Here is an 18,202-nt window from a genome sequence, read left to right as displayed (position 1 = left end):
AAGAAGAAGCAAGCAACTATATTCTAAAACTGCAGCAAAGCAATGTTTAAGAAAGCAACCATGTTTAGAAATAAACTTAAATTCAAATTCAATGTTTCAGATTAACATCTTCAACATGCAATTTTTTAAAAAAAGTTCTTATTCCTAATTATTAAAAAAATTAGTAAGCACATTAGTTTGCAGTGATAAGCAGCTCTACAAGTATTTCCTAATATTAGGCTAGGCAATTAAAAGTTAATATTTATAAAAACTAGAATTTTGGTTCTAAAAATAATATAAAATCATTTTATATGCATTCATAAATGTTAATTAGGTAACAAAAAAGGAGAATTACACCAAGTTCCAAACAGTTTCCAATTTCAAGTAACTTGCATATCTATATTCATTTTAATACTACATCAAACTGTCACAAACCATAATGTATCTGAGAATCAAAGTTAAAACTGAGAAGAGCCTTTTCAACATATGTTCAAATAAATATATCTCTATTAAAAAAAAACATTAAAACAACCAGATTTTTGCCCACATAGTCTATTGTCAGACAAACTAAAAATGAGAAAACACAAATACATAATGGACTGCTGTGAGCTAAGGAAAAAGAAAATTAATGATCTCAAGAATTGATTTATTTCTACAAATATAATGATTATCCAAACAAAAAGTTATAAAATTAAAATCCTTGCCCATATTGTGAAATAACTAATGATTCCTCCATTCATTTAATGATAAAAATCTGTCAACTGATTGTTAGATGAACATAAAAAGAAGTATCAGTTAAATAAAGACTACAGATTCAAACTCTAACTACCTCATATCCTCTCCCATTTTGTACCTCAAAATGGGTCAGATGTGAAGTCAATTATTTATAAAATACCACCTCCGGCTTGGGTGGCCATATAAATTTTTCATCTAACTAGGAGATTTTTCAAAGACGAAAGAAGTCACCATTAAAAGCTACATGAGAACAGCAGAAACAATCCAGGACTATCCTGGGTAAACTAGAAGGTAGGTTCACTCTACATTAACCCCACATTTAAAAAAAAAAAAAACTTAATTCTTTTCACCTAACAGATTTCCTATTTCGTTCTTAAAACACTGTCCTACTTCCATCATTTTCTTGAATGTCTTTTTATCTTCCTCACACCTAGAATAGCCATACTTGCACCCTCAAACGAGTGGTAGTCAAGTACTAAAATTCTTTGTTTTCAGTCATATAAAGACCATGATGAATTCTGACACAACTCAAAAATTTTCTCCAAAATTACACAATTTAATCTAATACAGAATTTCTGAGATTCACAAACTACTGGAAATATTTAAGAGATTTACATACACAGACTAGTTTTTTTTTCTTTTGCCAAATAATTATAGAAGTCTCCTAAACACTTAATAAAAATCTGAAATTGTTTAATTGTTGCCCCACACTGAATTTACTCAGTAAAAGCGCCAAGGTGCTTGAAATCATTCAAGTCTATTGCCCACCTTGATTACTGTACCAGAAAAGAACAGTACCTACAGTAAATGTCATCCAAGGACACAGCATATAAAGCAATGGACATTCAAGTATGGTCTCCGAACCATCTGCACAAAAACAATCTGAGGTGCTTATCAAGCATGCAGATTCTCGGGACCCTCTGCTGACCTCATCAGTCACTTATTTGTGGAGGTGAGGACATGGAAACTGGTGTGCAAGAAGCACATCACCAACCCCAGATGAATCCACTCTCTTTTTCTTTTTGCCCAAACCTAAATACCACATAGCATCATTAGTTCATAATAAGACCAAGTATTTTCCTGACAAAATGCTTTCAAGCCAGGTTTGCTCCCCATCTGAATTCAAACAATTATTTTTTTAATTCTAAATGCAATTATCAATGTTAAATGTAACAATTTTGGCCTCAGTCCAATTTTTGAACCATGGTTCTACTAATAGGGTTATCTTTCAGGCTACTTTTCACTAGCGACAAATGAGTATTCTCCATCATTCATAAAACAGACTCCTCCTTCTTTTTGTCAAATTAGATAACACTCCACATAGAGCTGTTCAACTGGCTACAAGTCCTATTCATGTCATTAGCCTCTACCCACAGTTCTCCTGTTTTAACACCAGGATTTTCCTAAGCAACCCTCCCTGAAATCCTAGAAGCCTGTGTTTCTCAAAGATGAGGGAAGAAATTAAATGTTAATAGTCGAGTCTAAAGTTAGGGGAAAGGACCAGATTATGATTTGTGAGACTATTCCATTTGCTTCTACTACTAAGGACTGCCTTTTTGGATCCTGATTTTAAGAAACACTGGCAGTTGGGAGAACATTATGGCACAGCAGGTTAAAAAGCAGCTTGGGACATCAGCATCCCATATAAGAGAGGGCCAGTTCCGGCGCCGCGGTTCACTAGGCTAATACTCCGCCTTGCAGCGCCGGCACACCGGGTTCTAGTCCCGGTCGGGGCGCCGGAGCCTGTCCCAGTTGCCCCTCTTCCAGGCCAGCTCTCTGCTGTGGCCAGGGAAGTGCAGTGGAGGATGGCTCAAGTACTTGGGCCCTGCACCCCATGGGAGACCAGGATAAGTACCTGGCTCCTGCCATCGGATCAGCGCGGTGCGCCACCTGCCACAGTGCACCGGCCGCAGTGCGCCAGCCGCACCGGCCATTGGAGGGTGAACCAACGGCAAAGGAAGACCTTTCTCTCTGTCTCTCTCTCTCACTGTCCACTCTGCCTGTCAAAAAAAAAAAAAAAAAAAAAAAAAGATGGGGGGGGCAGTTGAGGCCTGGCTACTTTGGGATTCCAATCCAGCTTCCTGTTAATGCTCCCAAGAGGCAACAGGTGACAGCTCACATCCTTGGGCTCCTACCACCCATGTGGGAGACCTGGATAGCATTTCTGGCTCCTGGCTTCAGCCTGGCCTAGCCCCAGCTGTTGTGGGCATTTGTGGAGTTGAATCAGACAGAAGATCTCACTCACTCTGTCTCTGTCTTTCCCTCTGTGTGTTACTCTGCCGTTCAAGTAAAATAAATATTTTAAAAAGAAATACAGATGTCTTATATAGCATTGTAACTATGCAAAATAGATCCTTTATAAAAATATTTATAGCTACTGCTTAATACAAACATCAAACAAAATACTCAATTGTTTTAACAGGTGACAAGCCATTTCCTTTCCATATGCTACCTCATGACCTCCTCCAACTGTCTTCTTCCTCCTTCATCCTAGTAAGTCAATGTCAAGGCCTCTGTTTAACTGAGGCTCACAAAATCCTTTCCACACATGCCTGAAACTGAAAGTACACTGTGAACCCTTTCATCTCCCTACATTCAGTAATGGATGGTATTTATTACTTCCAATTATCAGTTAATGTGGACAAGATTTTATGGATTTTTATATGTTAACGCAAAGTGCCTTTAGGGTAGAAGAATGTAAGAAACAATGGTATCATAATTAATAAAATATTTCAAAGACTATGGTTATGAACAAAGTTAAGAAAGGTTATGCATGAAGTAGATGCCTTGTGTTACACAAAAATATATTTTTATGATGAGTTTAATTTACAAAAGTATTTTCAAACATTCAAGTACAAAAGCTCCAGAGCATTCTGTTCCTAATGGCAGGACAAGTAAGTCCCCTCCACCAATATGATTTTGAGTAATATCAAGAAAATCGTAAGACTATTTTTATGCCTTTTATAGATAACTGTCCTTTTTCCTAAGCACTAAAGAAAAAAAAAAAAACCTTTTTAAAGTGAAAAAGAAATATTTTCCTAGAAAGTTCACTAAAAAGTTCAGGAAAAGCTTAAAAGGTATAGAATCATATATATTTAGTATTTTTCTAATAAGTTATTGGCACAACCAAAGAAAATTAGCTTGGCTGATTACTGCATTTAATAAGTGGCAAATGTCAAATACACTATGAAAAATATATCTTAAATTAATGGCAGATTTTCAAATGTATAATTTTTAAATAGAACTCAATGTAAATTTATAACTCAAACTGGAGATCTGAGAACTTAAAACTATACACAAAATTTTAGTTACCTTTCACTCAGATGATGAAAACTGCTGCTTTCGTCTTGCTGTTCATCCTCAAAACTTAAGTTAGACCAGCTACCAGTGCTGTCATCACCAATACTGAGATTCATCTGCTGGCTAACAAAAGACTCAGTTGACTGAAAGTCTTCTATCTCTTTTGAACTAAGAAAAAAAAAAAAATAAAACCAAAAACATCATGGATCCTGAACCACAGAGACTACTGAGTTGACAATAAAGATAACAAAAACAAGAAGTGATATGCAGTCATTCCATTGGTCCATCCAATCCTATGTGTGAGAATTTGCAAAACAACATATTAATTTCAGAGTTAACTGAGGTCAACAATAAACTCACCTTGTTAATCTAGTATGGATCCATTCCCCAGGGCATCATTTATCTAAATTCTGATTTAAACAATTTAGACGGAGGCTAGTGCTGTAGAGTAGAAGGTTAAGCCTCTGTCTGCAGTGCTGGCATCCCATATGGGCACCGATTCCAGTCCCGGCTGCTCCACTTCCAATCCAGCTCCATGCCAATGCACCTGGGAAAGCAGCGGAAGACGGCCCAAGTGCTTGGGCCACTGCACCCACATGGGTAACCCAGGTGGAGTTCCTGGCTCCTGGCTTCGGCCTAGCGCCACTGTTGTAACCATTAGGACAAAGAACCAGAGGATGGAAGGTATCTCTCTCTCCTCCAACCCTTCTCTCTTTGAATCTCTGCCTTTCAAGTAAATGAATAAATCTTTAAAAAAAAAAAAAAAAATAGGGGCCAGTGCCATGGCTCAGTTGGTTAATCCTCCGCCTGCGGCACCGGCATCCCATATGGGCGCCGGGTTCTACTCCCGGTTGCTCCTCTTCTAGTCCAGCTCTCTGCTATGGCCCGGTGGGCAGTGGAGGATGGCCCAAGTGCTTGGGCTACTGTGCCTGCATGGGAGACCAGGAGCAAGCACCTGGCTCCTCGTTCCTGATCGGCGCAGCACCGGCCGTAGCGGCCATTTGGGAGGTGAACCAATGGAAAGGAAGACCTTTCTCTGTCTCTCTCTCACTGTCTAACTCTACCTGTCAAATAAAAAAAAATAGTTTAGGGGCTGGCCCTACAGCGGCAGTAGGCTAAGCCTCCACCTACAGCACCAGAATCCCATACAGCTGCTGGTTCATATCCCAGCTGCTCCTCTTCCGATCCAGCTCTCTGCTAATGGCTTGGGAAAACAGCAAAAGATGGCCATGTCCTTGGGCCCCTGCACCCACACGCGAGACCTAGAAGAAGCTCTGGACTTTGGATCTGCCCAGCTCCAGCCATTGTTGTGCATTTGGGAAGTGAACCAGCAGATAGGAGACCTCTCTGTCCCTCCCTCTCTGTAAATCTGCCTCTCAAATAAATAAATTTAAAACACACACATATACACACACACAGTTTAGACTGGGGATATTATGCAGGAATGTAAGTCTCTAAGTTTATCATCTTACTACAACAGTCCTTTCATTTATATTAAAGGAGGCTCTTTATGGCTTTTAGAACAACAAAAAAAGTAGTTTAAAGAATTCTAATATTATGAATCAAACCTATATTCAAACAAGCCAAATCTCTTCAAGATCTTTACCATGGATCATAACCTTTTCACTTTTCCTTCCAATGAAGAACCATTTCTATTTTTACTCCATCATCATAACCCACTCATTCAGTGTTCAACTATCATGACTGCCCCCTCTTCAATTTACCCTCAAAACAGTTTAAAGTGAGGTTGACATTGTGGTGTAACAGGTAATGCCACCACCTGCAATGAGAGGCATCCCACATGGGTGCTGGTTCTAGTCACGCTGCTCCACTTCTGAGCCAGCTCTCTGCTAATGGTCTAGGAAAAGTAGCAGAGGATGTCCCAAGAGTTTGGGCTTCTGCCAGCAACATGGGAGACCTGGATGAAGCTCCTGGCTCCTGGCTTGGGCCTGGCCTAGCACTGGCTGTTGTGGCCATCTGGAGATCTTTTTCTTCCCCTTTCTTTTCTCTGTAACTCTATCTTTAAATAAATCAATAAATCTTAAAAAAAAAAAAAAAAAAAAAAAAAAAAAAAAAAAAAACACCTATCTGCTTGCCTCCTAATATTTAATTAAAAAAAGTTCAAAGTGATGTCTTTAAATGTGAAGAGGGAAAATGTCAATCTTCTAATCAAAATCTTACACTGGGGGTGGGTATTGTGGCACAGTGGGTTAAGCCACAGATTAGGATACCCACATTTGGTACTCAAGTATTAGTCTGACTACTCTGCTTCTGATCCAGCTTCCTGCTGAAGTATCCTGGGAGGCAGCAGGTGATGGCTCATGCTAGGGACTCTGCCACCCACTTGGGAGACCCCAACAGAATTCTCGGCTCTTGGTCCAGCCTTGTCTGTCGTGAGCATTTGGAGAGTGAACTAGCAGGTAAAAGATATATGTCTGTGTGTGTGTCTGCCTTTCAAATAGATGAAAATAAACAAACAAAAACAGCTTCTAATGGCTTCTCACCAATCAGAACAGGAACAAAAGTCCTAAAATACCACCACTGCAATCCCTGCTACCTATTCAAAATTGCAAACCAGCCCAAACTACTCCACTCAGAGCTACTCTCTTTGATTTTTCCTCTGAAGCACTTACCACCAAGTGATATACTATACATTATACTTATCTATTGTCTATCTCAGTCTACTATAACCTTCAAGAGAGGGGCCAGTGCTGTGGCATGGCAGGTTAAGCCACCGTCTGCAGCACCAGCAACCCATATGGACACTGGTTCATCAAGTCCTGGCTGCTCCACTTCTGATCCAGCTCCCTGTTAATGCACCTGGGAAAGCAACAGAGGATGGTCCAAGTCCTTGGGCTTCTGCACCCACATGAGAGAATGGAAGAAGCTCCTGTCTCCTGGCTTCGGATTAGCCCATCTCCAGCCGTTGCAGCCATTTGAGGAGTGAACCAGTGGATGGAAAACCTCTCTCTCTCTCTCTCTCTCTCTCTGTTACACTCTTTCAAATACATAAAATAAATCTTCAAAAAAAAAAAAGTGTTAAAAAATTAAACTCCAAAAGAAGACAGATTTTTTTTTTTTTTTTGCCTTTTTTACTTAACTTCTGAATGCTCAATAGCTAGAACAACTCCTGAACTGCACTCTTTCTTTGGGCTATTTTCACTTTCTACTTAAGACACAACAATCAGCATTATTCTATTAGGCAGTCCAAGGACAGGCATATTACAGTTGTGGACCACAAGAGAGCATTACTTTCTTCTTTGAGCCCTTTTCCTGTTATGTGTCACATTCATTTGGCTTTTGGCTGAAATGATCCACAGGATGAGGTCTAGAGAAGAGTTTTTGATGACTGCTGGGTTATTCTAGCTCAGAAAAATGATAGTTCAGAATGTAGTCTAGAGGTTCTGCCCTTCTAAAAATTCACTTCCCAGGTTAAGCTGCTGCCTTAGGTGCCAGCATCCCATTTGGGCACTGGTTCATGTCCCGGCTGCTACTCTTCTGATCCAGCTCCCTGCTAATGTGCCTGGGAAAGCAGCAGAGGAAGGCCATGTGTTTGGGCCCCTGCACCCATGCGGGAGACTAGGAAGAAGCTCCTGGCTCCTTGCATCAACCTGGCCCAGGCCTGGCCATTGTGACCATTTAGGGAGTCAAACAGTGGATGTAAGACCTCTGTTTCTCCATTTCTCCCTCTCTCTCTCTCTCTCTCTCTTTCGAATAAGTAAAATAAATCTTAAAAAAAAATCACTATCACACAATTTCCCATGGACATTCACATGTCATACATAATCATTCTTAGTTTGAAGTCTATACAAAAACAAGCAGTGGAGTATATCTGGCAAACAGAAAGCTCCCCAAGTTCACCAGAAACCTGCAGCATCTCTCATCTCAAGAGGATGCCATGGAACAACTGGATTCAAGAGCCCTGGCCAAGCTCCCTCTTTGAAGATGACTGAAAAAAGAAGCAATCCTAGTCACATTTGACAAAAACTACTCAACAATCCAGGATAGCACACAAATCCATTAAATTCCACCTTAACTCCGAGCATTTCTCTTTCCAGTGAGACTTAGAAAATACAATCCTGCAAACAAGTAACACAGGTTGGCACCAATGTTTTCTCAGGGAGAAATAAGGTTAAAAAAAGAGGTTGGTTGTCAAGTACAAAAACACAGGTAAAGATGAGGAGGAAGTTCTACTGTTCTTTACAAACTAGAGTGACTAGGGGTTAACAATAATTTATTGTGTACTTTAAAATAGCTTGAAGAAAAGATTTTGAATGATCTTCACACAAAGTAATGATAAGTGTTTTGGGTAACAGATATGCTAACTGTCCTGATTAGATTACACTTGCATACACTGAAACTATCACTTTGTATTCCATAAATGTGTACAATTATTATGTGTCAATAATTTGAAAAGGGAAAAAAGTAAAAACATTAACTAAGTTGTTAGAATCACTGAACTCAAGAGACAGCTACTCAAAGACAAGACCTGAAAGACTATCAAAAAGAACTATCCCTTTAGATTGTGAGCTGATCAAAAGAGGAAGCATAAGTATTTGGAGAATTTCTGTTTTCTGCCCCAGGGCAGTAGGATTAATCCAAGCTGTCTACAAGAAAACTTACCTTGCAGGCAAAGAAAACATTATATGAAAATTTAACCTTAGAGTAGAAAATTAACATGGTAACATTCCAAATTCCCCAGCTATTTCTTTCATTCAACTTTACCTACGCAATAGCTCTGTGAACTTGTAAAAGTAATGATCTGCTACTAACTCATCTTCCAGCTCAAAAGGGATCAGGAGACAGAATCTATGAGTCTGCCACAGGATATGAAATAACAAATGGAATAGGGAAAATTTTTGTTAATTTAGGATTAAAAATAACAGTATCTCCAAAGAGGGCCTAACACAATCGAGTTTAACTTTTCATGTTAAATTTGAAACTTACCAGCTAACAGCCTGGCCAACATCTGTCATGGCTGATGTCATTATTTCTGTGGTAAGGCTTTCAGCGAAGCTAACACCATCTTGCCCAATGCCACTATCAGCTGCCAAACTGGCATTGCTCAGCTCTCTCTCAGCTTTTTCAATTGCTTCAGCAACTATCTTCTCAGCAAGCAACGTCTTCTTATCAAGGTTAACGTGAATTTGAGGGACATCAAGATGAAAAATTTTTGATTTCTGATAGACACTGCTAAATTTTGAATTTGAAATTGGCTTCCTACAAGAAAGTGAACTCTGTCTGGGAAAGTGCTGAGATGAATTTCCGGTGCAATCATGAAGTTCTTTAAGGTCACAGTATCTGCAAACTCGACTTATAAGTGGTGACAGCTTTTCAGCATAAGTGAGCCTATCTGCTGATCTTGTGGCATCAGACACTTGGGAAACTGCAGATCCTAAACTTAGCTCTATAGTGTCATCCACTACTTTTTTAGCATACTGTTCTATAGCTTGAACAACATTCTCTCCATATCCATGTCCAGTAACACTGCCCGTTCTTTGGTAAAATCTGTGATGCCGAGAGGAAGGCATAGGAGATTTAGGAAATTCTGGTTCAATGCGATGCTCAGTGTCTTCAACACACACCGATCTGTCATAAAGGCAAGGCTCTGTTAAGGATTTTGGCAAGCCAACTGTGGATTCTGTCAGTTCTTTTTTAACGTTTCTTGCTATACTGTGAGCAAGAGAGGCTGAAAAACTACACAGTTCAGAGCACTCACTTCTGTAAGTATCCTGTGTCCTTTCACAAGTGTGAGTTTTACAAAGGTAACCTCCATTTCTTTTACTTTGTCTTTGTTTATCTATTTCTTGGTGGTGCTCTTTATTTGAAAGCATTAGCAGCTCACTGTTTGTCTTCACCTGTGAGCTCTGCACAGGAAACACTGTTGCGTTGCACTTCACTTTGGCTGTCTTAGCTGCTTCTTGTAATCCTGACTTAACAGATCGATAAGCAAGTCTATTGGCATACTGATCCATTATTAACTCACTGTTACCACCTTCCTGTTTTAGTATTTGGATAATGTGGCCTGCATATTCATCTGTCACACTTTCACAGCTGGGATACTTATACATCAGCCCTGACATACAAGAACTTGGTGGTAATGAAAGAAGAAATGGGTCCACTTCTCTTGGGTGTGCTATAACGTCCATATTTAATCTCTCTTCTGATCGATAATCTCGGTCACCATCAAGATAACAACTGTTCTTCCTCTGCCTAAAAAGCATGCAACTTCTAGCTTTTGCAATTTTCTCAGCTTCTGTAATGACTTCTGTTGCCATATCACCTGCAAAACTGCACAATGTTTGCAAATTTTCAGCTGAGCAATTTAAAAAAGTAGGCGATGCATTTCTTTGACTCTGCACATCCAAGTAAGCACATTTACCCTTGGGTTCTTGAGTTATTTTATTATCTAAGTGGGAAGCTGCCATTTCAGTTGCCACAGAAATGATGTGTGTAGCTAATCCGTCGGCAAATTGAACTTTCTTCCCCAAGTGCTCTGACTTCACATCCAATTGTGGGTGCTCTTCATCTTCACTGCCTTCAACTTCTTCTGAAAGAGACCGCATGAGTTTCAACATGAACTCTTCTTTCTCTATGGTATTTTGTTCATTTTCAGACAAACTACCAACAGATGAGTTGTGAGGGGTGGAAGGTGGTGTAGCAGGTGCAAATTCTTTGGCTAATTCACCCTTCAGCTTTTTGGTTAACTTCTTAATATCCCACTCAGAACTGGCCTGGGATGGTAGCAGAGGAGTCGATGGAGGAGTGTCAGGTATTACATTTCTGTCTCTGATTTTTGGCTTGTCTTCCACATGAAAGCCATCTACACAGGTAAGCACTGAAGACGAGAAAGCATGTGAATGAGGAAAGGAATTTTCCTGTCCAAAAGTCAAGGGCTCAAGTGCTGTATTCTTCACATTATGCTTTTTCACTGTTTTATCCTTAGCAAGTTCTGTCAAATCAAGTTTCTGACCTGCCATGGTTGGATAAGTTGGCAGTGTCTCCAAAGGAAATCCATGAGCCATAGAACCTTTATGTTCTAGAACACATTCCTTTCCAACTGAAAGTGAACAGTCAGTCAAGTGATCTTGAACATCAAGAAATTTGGGGAACTTCTGGAAAGTCAACTGTAATTTTTCTCCAGGAATTGGTATGCCTTCCTTACATACGGTTTTATCTCTATTTGGGGTCACTGATTTGCTTTCATCTATGGAATGTTTAATAATAGATTTAGATAAACAGTCAGCAAACATGTCCCTACTGCTGATTTCACTCTGTTGCGACGTTGCTGGTTCACAATGGGACAAAGGAGAAGCTCTTCCCTCTACTGCTTTATTTAAACCACCTGTGTATTCACCAACTGGTTCTGTAACTTCAAATGATGCTACTGACTCTAAGGTTTCATTTACTAATGTATGTGCCATTGCTGAAGAAAAGTTGCTAATAATCACAGGATCACTTGTTAATTTTGAAGAACTCTGCATTTCAACATCATCATTAGCTGTTTTAAAATCATTCTGGTTAGGAGGATTGTGTTCTGAAGGCAAACAAATATTTCTTAGACAAGCTACTTCTTCTCCTTTGCTTTTTGTGGCAACATTTGCTGAGGTAGAATCACCATTTGAATTACTACCATCAGAGGACAGAGGAGACTTCGCCTGACATACAGATGAAATATGATATGGGAGAAGGGCACTTCCTGCCAAGGGCACTGGTATAGAAGTAACAATTCCAGAAGTACAAAACAAGGCCTGCTGCACTGTGTATTCCTTCTTATAGTCCTGTGTTGGTTTCGTCACCAGAGTTGCTTGGTTGTTGAAAGGAGAAACTGTGAAGGTCTGTGTCAATGGCACTACGCTTTCTGCACTCACATACTTGACATTATCCACAGAAACACTAACTGCTGCCTTGGTTGCGAAGGTCATATCAACTTGTGATAGTTCAATGAAGGCTTCCTGTATTACAGATTCAGACAAATCTCTTGCATACGACTTCACTACTTTGTTTTCAAAGTCAAATGACTTACATTGTGGAGATGCAGGTGTTGGCGGATACGAAAACTGACACACTTCCATGATGCCTTCAAAAACAAGCTCTTCAGCAAGATCTGCAGCAAACCTAGCAACTGTGTTTGTGAATATCTGCTTCTTTACATACTGTAAATCTTTTAAGGCATTGGCTAAAGCTTCACTCACCAAAAAATTAGCCAGGCTACTAATGGCACGTTCTTTCAGTGAAAATGCACGTTGTCTTCTCAGTTCATTAAATGCCATCTGAAAAACGGATGACGTCAATTTGATGGCTAAGTGGCACAAGGCATTGGTACACGAAGAGAGTCCTTTCTGCAAATCTTTAAATGCACTGCCCAAACTTTTTTCCACAAGGTCTGCTGCAAATTTCTGAATACTATCTTTAATCATTAATGATTTGTTTTTAGATTTACTTTGCTGGTCAAGGTTTCCATGCTTAAGAGCTACAGTTTTACTTTCTCCCCTTTTAATAACATTGATGTTTGATAGTGAATGACCGTGATGGGTATGAAGAACCGAGTCCAGCACTCCACATGAAACACTATCTGCATAATCTTCATAGGCGTAATAAATGGAATCATGATTCTCATGAAGCCTATCTCCTCCACCATCTGTTTGGCAGAAACATTCAGCAGGGGTACAGCCTCCAAGGGGACTAAAAGCAGAGGAACGAATAGGACTGAACAAACCACTGTCTTCTCCTGAGGCCTTCACTGGGCGAGGAGAATCTGGAGCATCACACGGATTGCCATATGGAGATTCTGGCTTCCGAGGAGTAGGCTTTCGAACATTAGCCGGCAGGGCCGGACGATCGAACTTTTGAGGATTCATACAAGACTTTTCAAGTTTGTGCGCTTTCTTTTGTGATGACTTTCCTATAGCAGGATCTTTTATAAACAGACAAGAAGTCTCTGAGGCTTGCTCTAGTTCATCAAACTGATCAAAACTATCAAAAAATTCACTTACTTCTGAGTCTGAATCTTCAATATCATCTTTCATCACAGGAATTTTAGGCAGCTCAAGTTTAGCCTTTAAACTTTTTTGATATCCTTCTTCATCCAAGAAAATCACAGGACTTGGGCTTGAGCATTCTGATTCAGAGGAGTAAGCAGGTGAAGAAGACAAAAAGGTTTTCTGTATGTCACTGCCTTTCTCAGCAGCTTTAGAAGATCTGTAGAAACTCCTTTGGATCCAAGGCTCTGAAATTGGTGTTGTGACTGAAGTTTTCACAGAAGGTAGTTCTTTATGTTCCAGAACATTTATTAAGGAGGTTGAAGGTTTAGTCAATGACTTCTGTTGTCCAGAACTAACCAGAATCCTTAAATCGTGGTTTTCTAAATGGTGACCAGAAATAGTCTGAGAAGCAGCATCACACTGGCTCCTTAATGCAATAACATTTATTCCTAAATGAAAAGAAATATTTCTATATTATTCCTTGCAGAGAAAGTTTAAATTTTTTTTAGAAATTTAAATCAGTAGAATAAAGTATGAAATATTTACTCCAAATGTGTCTTCTAAACTATGTTAACAAAAAGATTCATCCCAAGTAATACTTGAAAGCAAAATACACCCTTGACTATAACATCATTTTACCCTGTCTGTGGTATTTGGTCTACAGAATGGTTGGCATACTGTCACACATGTTAGAAACATACTAGGGTAGGTCTGCCAGCTAACTCTTCTGAAATCTGAACCTAAGCATGTTCCAGACACTGACGATAAAAAGGTAAACAGTGCTTGAACAGTAAATCCTAAAAACAGAAATAGCAAAACTGAAATCCAGTTAACAATGAACTTAAAAATCATAAGAAAATTAAGTCTTCAATCAGAAAAAAGGAGCTAAAACATTTAACTGGACCAAATTTCAGCTGAACAAGTCTGCCTTAAAACTTTCAAAACTGCAGTCTAAACTTTAAATCCCTAGTTTAAGAAAAAGTCTAGCAAAAGAACAAACCATCAGTATACAGTTTTGAAGTCTCTTCTTCCTCTAAGTGCTCAAAAGCTGTGACAAAGTCATCCTCTATGGAAGACACGGACTGGTTAGTATCATCATCTTCATCAGTTGTCTCAGGTTGGTGATTCTGATTCAAGTATGTGTCCAGGGTGTATCTTATGCCAGTAGTATATTTACTTAGGAGACTAAAGATAAAATCAATTCTGAGTCTTGGTAATGTAGGTGACACTCTCATGACACAAAGCATTCCAGAATGATGACTCTTGGGAAAGATGAAAGATGACAACAACAATTTTAATTTCAAATAAAAAATATATTATCTGAAAGTGAAGCCTATTAATAAGGGGATCTCAGATAAAAACAAAAACAAAACAAAACAAAACCAAGAAATACTGCATCCTGAGGGCTCCCTGGTTTTACAAAGTTTAATTCTTTTCTTCACTCTTTACATTTCTCACTTTCCAGGTCATCTTCTATTTTTATCTCTTATGGAGGTATTCAATTCCTACTTAGTTTCTCTCTTTAGTTATAGAACATACTATCTATCCATATCTTAACATAATTATGTTTTCCTGTACTATTGTACAAACCCCAGGGTAGAAATCAGGTTCTAGGGGCTGTGCTGTGGTATAGCAGGTGAAGCTGCCACCTGCAGTGCCAGCATCCCAATTGGGCGCCAGTTCGAGTCCTGGCTGCTCCACATCCAATCCGGCTCTCTGCTGTAGCTTGGGAAAGCCGTGGAAGATGGCCCAACTCCTTGGGCCCCTGCACTGGTGTGGGAAGCCCAATAGAAGCTCCTGGCTCTTGGCTTTGGATCAGCACAACTCCAGCCGTTGTGGCTATCTGGGGAGTGAACCAGTGGAGGGAAGACCTCCCCCCCCCCCCAACCTCGCCTTCTCTCTCTGTGTAATTCTGACTTTCAAATAAATAAATAAATCTTTTTAAAAAAGGGGGCGGGGGTGGCATTGTGGCGTAGCAGGTAAAGCCACCACCTGCATCGCTAGCATCCCATATGGGCGCCGGTTCAAGTTCCAGCTGCTCCACTTTCCATCCAGCTCTCTGCTATGGCCTGGGAAAGAGTAGAAGATGGCCCAAGTCCTTAGGCCCCTGCACCGGTGTGGGAGACCCAGAAGAAGCTCCTTGCTTCAGATCAGCACAGCTCCAGCCATTATTGCCATCTGGGGAGTGAACCAAAGGATGGAAGACCTCTCTCTCTCCCTTTCTGCCTCTCCTCCTCTCTGTAACTCTGCCTTTCAAATAAATAAATAAATCTTAAAAAAAAAAAAAAAAGAAGGTTCTATTTTATTTTTATAACCCGATTTCCAACAGCTACCACCTTATCTCCTATTACCATCAAATAACTATATCCTCCTTTTACTTAAATTTACCTAGTATTAAAATTTAGAATGTTTGCAGCTTTGATTAAAAATGCAAGTCAGAGTTTTACCTAGATAATATCTACAACATGCATATATTGATTGATTTGTTCAAAAACTAGACACTGAATAGCTAACCACCTCATATAAACTAGCAAATAAAGCAAAGTAAATATGAATATAGATTATAAATAAGGAAACAAGCAAGCATTCTTAATTTTATTGGTAGTCTTCATAAAGAACACAGCAGGTTTTCTATCTGGAATAACTAATCCAACATTGAAATCTATGAGTTCAATTGTAAATGATTTATCTCCTAAAACTCTGACTTACTATTAAAAAAGTCATACCCACTAAAAAACTAAGAAATGAATATTATGAAACTAATCACCTGTCTGAAATGGTAACATTTCTGTTTAGAAATAAAGAATATTATCAGGTATCTACTTTACATGGAATTATTTTTTTAAATAGGAAATGAATAGATATACATTCTCTAAAACATACAGCACAACATTTATGCAACTCTGGAAGTGGTCAGAAAGGAGAAAGTCCCTATGGCTTATATAAAGGTAGAGGTAGTTCAAGAAATCCAAAAATAATGAATTTGCTGAAAAATTAATATGTATTTTCATATCACTTATGGAATTACAGACAGAACATCTAATTCATAAGCTGTGACCAAAATTATTCTAGCTTTCAGAGATGTCAATATCATGGGAGTTAAGAGTTATGAATTAGATTTCCTTAAGATAGCATTTAAAAAGAAAAAAACTACATCCAAGCGCTTAAAACTTTTATATTCTTAATCAAATGTGGTAAGAGTCACCTTAAAGAACTCATTATAGCTAAAATAGTTACCTGGTGTAGAGGATCATTGCTAATATCTGATGATTTATTTATATCCTTCGTACAAATAATTTCATTTTCATTTAGGCTGCAGAAGTGGAGTGAATTCAGAAGCTCTGGAAGTTCCAAAGACACAGCAGCTAAATCCTAATTTAAGAGAATAAAAATAAACATCACTGTAAAATAACCATTTTGTTAAGGTTTCCATAATGAAGACATTATACAAGAAACATAACTGCTAAACAAATTTCCCTATTTCAAATAGTTAATGTAATCAATTTTAAACTCAAAATACACTAATATTATTTAATAGTGGCTTTTCTTGTTTTTTTTTTTTTTTTCTCTGTCTCTCTCTTTTTAACTTTTATTTAATGAATATAAATTTCCAAAGTACAGCTTATGGATTACAATGGCTTTCCCCCCCATAACTTCCCTCCCACCCGCAACCATCCCCTTTCCTGCTCCCTCTCCCCTTCCATTGACATCAAGATTCATTTTCATTTCTCTTACATACAGAAGATCAGTTTAGTATATATTAAGTAAAGATTTCAACAGTTTGCACCCACATAGAATCACAAAGTGAAAAATACTGTTTGAGTACTAGTTATAGCATTAAATCACAATGTACAGCACATTAAGGACAGAGATCCTACATGAGGAGTAAGTGCAGTGACTCCTGTTGTTGAGTTAACAAATTGACACTCTTGTTTATGGCCTCAGTAATCTCCCTAGGCTCCAGTCATGAGTTGCCAAGGCTATGGAAGCCTTTTGAGTTCACCAACTCTTATCATATTTAGACAAGGTCATAGTCAAAGTGGAAGTTCTCTCCTCCCTTCAGAGAAAGGTATCTCCTTCTTTGATGACCCGTTCTTTCCACTGAGATCTCTCTCGCAGAGATCTTTCATTTAGGGTTTTTTTTGTTTTGTTTTGTTTTGTTTTGACAGAGTGTCTTGGTTTTCTATGTGTGAAATACTCTCATGGGCTTTTCAGCCGGATCCGAATGCCCTAAGGGCTGATTCTGAGGCCAGAGTGCTGTTTAGGACATCCGTCATTCTATGAGTCTGCTGTGTATCCCGCTTCCCATGTTGGAATAGTGGCTTTTCTTGTAGCCTTTCAAATACATTGATAAACTAAGCTATTCTTCAAATTTTACATGGTGCTTCACACATCCATGACAATTCTGCATTTAATTCTTAGCAAATGTCAACCTCAGTTCTTCAGGTCTAACTCTGGAATTTTTCAGACAGGATTATCAATCACAGAATGAACTTCCTCAGAGCTTAAGTCTTAATTTTGTAAAATTCAAGTCCATTTTTCTGCCTTCCCTCTCCAGGGTACTATCAGACTTTACCTGAAAGTTTTATGAAACTAAAGAACATAGCTCTTACTTCTTTCTTATTTGCAGTTTTTGTGTCAATATCTTATCAGTTAAAGAATTATTAAAGTTTTTGATCCTTTACTGAGTACTGTGTTTTATAAACATGGCATCTCAGTAACTCTTCAAGAAGAGTATCAGAAATACTTGGAGTGGGTGGGAGGGACGGTATGTGGGGGAAGCCATTGTAATCCATGGATCGTACTTTGGAAATTTATATTCATTAAATAAAAGTTAAAAAAAAAAAAGAAATACTTGGAGTATTTCTCTTTACAGCCATAGTTTCAGGAATATGTCCTCTTGTGTTCCTTCCAAAGTATTTCCTGCAAGCAAGGGCACAATCAAGGCACACAGCAGAGTTTCCATTCATAATTATTCAGCACCCAGTAATCAGGAAGAATGGAATAATGTTACTTCTTCCTCTATCAAGAGACATTTTACTGTCACAAAAGAAAACAAGTAACAATGTAAATTATTTTTTAGTTATTCCAGAGGCAGAAAAGGAGAGAGAGAGACAAGAGACAGACAGAGCACTCATCTACTGGTTAACTCCTCAAATGCCTGCAACAGCTAGGCTGAGCAGGTACTGAGCCAGGAGGTTCAT

At 38.8% G+C, this 18,202-nt stretch overlaps 1 protein-coding gene across 15 annotated transcripts in view; it reads right to left on the bottom strand.

The window, feature by feature from the left end:
• AKAP11 (A-kinase anchoring protein 11) overlaps nt 1-18,202 on the bottom strand; it is a 57,289-nt gene that overhangs the window by 15,436 nt on the left and 23,651 nt on the right. For all 15 annotated transcript variants that reach the window (XM_070048756.1, XM_051850634.2, XM_070048757.1 and 12 more), the window contains 4 exons: nt 16,236-16,370; nt 13,999-14,260; nt 8,962-13,447; nt 4,027-4,182 (listed from right to left, as the gene is read on the bottom strand). In XM_070048756.1, the coding sequence (XP_069904857.1) occupies nt 4,027-4,182; nt 8,962-13,447; nt 13,999-14,260; nt 16,236-16,370 (5,039 nt within the window). The remainder of the gene's footprint in view (nt 1-4,026; nt 4,183-8,961; nt 13,448-13,998; nt 14,261-16,235; nt 16,371-18,202) is intronic.

Source organism: Oryctolagus cuniculus, chromosome 9, assembly GCF_964237555.1.
Source record: "Oryctolagus cuniculus chromosome 9, mOryCun1.1, whole genome shotgun sequence".
NCBI lineage: Eukaryota > Metazoa > Chordata > Mammalia > Lagomorpha > Leporidae > Oryctolagus > Oryctolagus cuniculus.
This window is presented reverse-complemented; position numbering and strand designations above follow the sequence as displayed.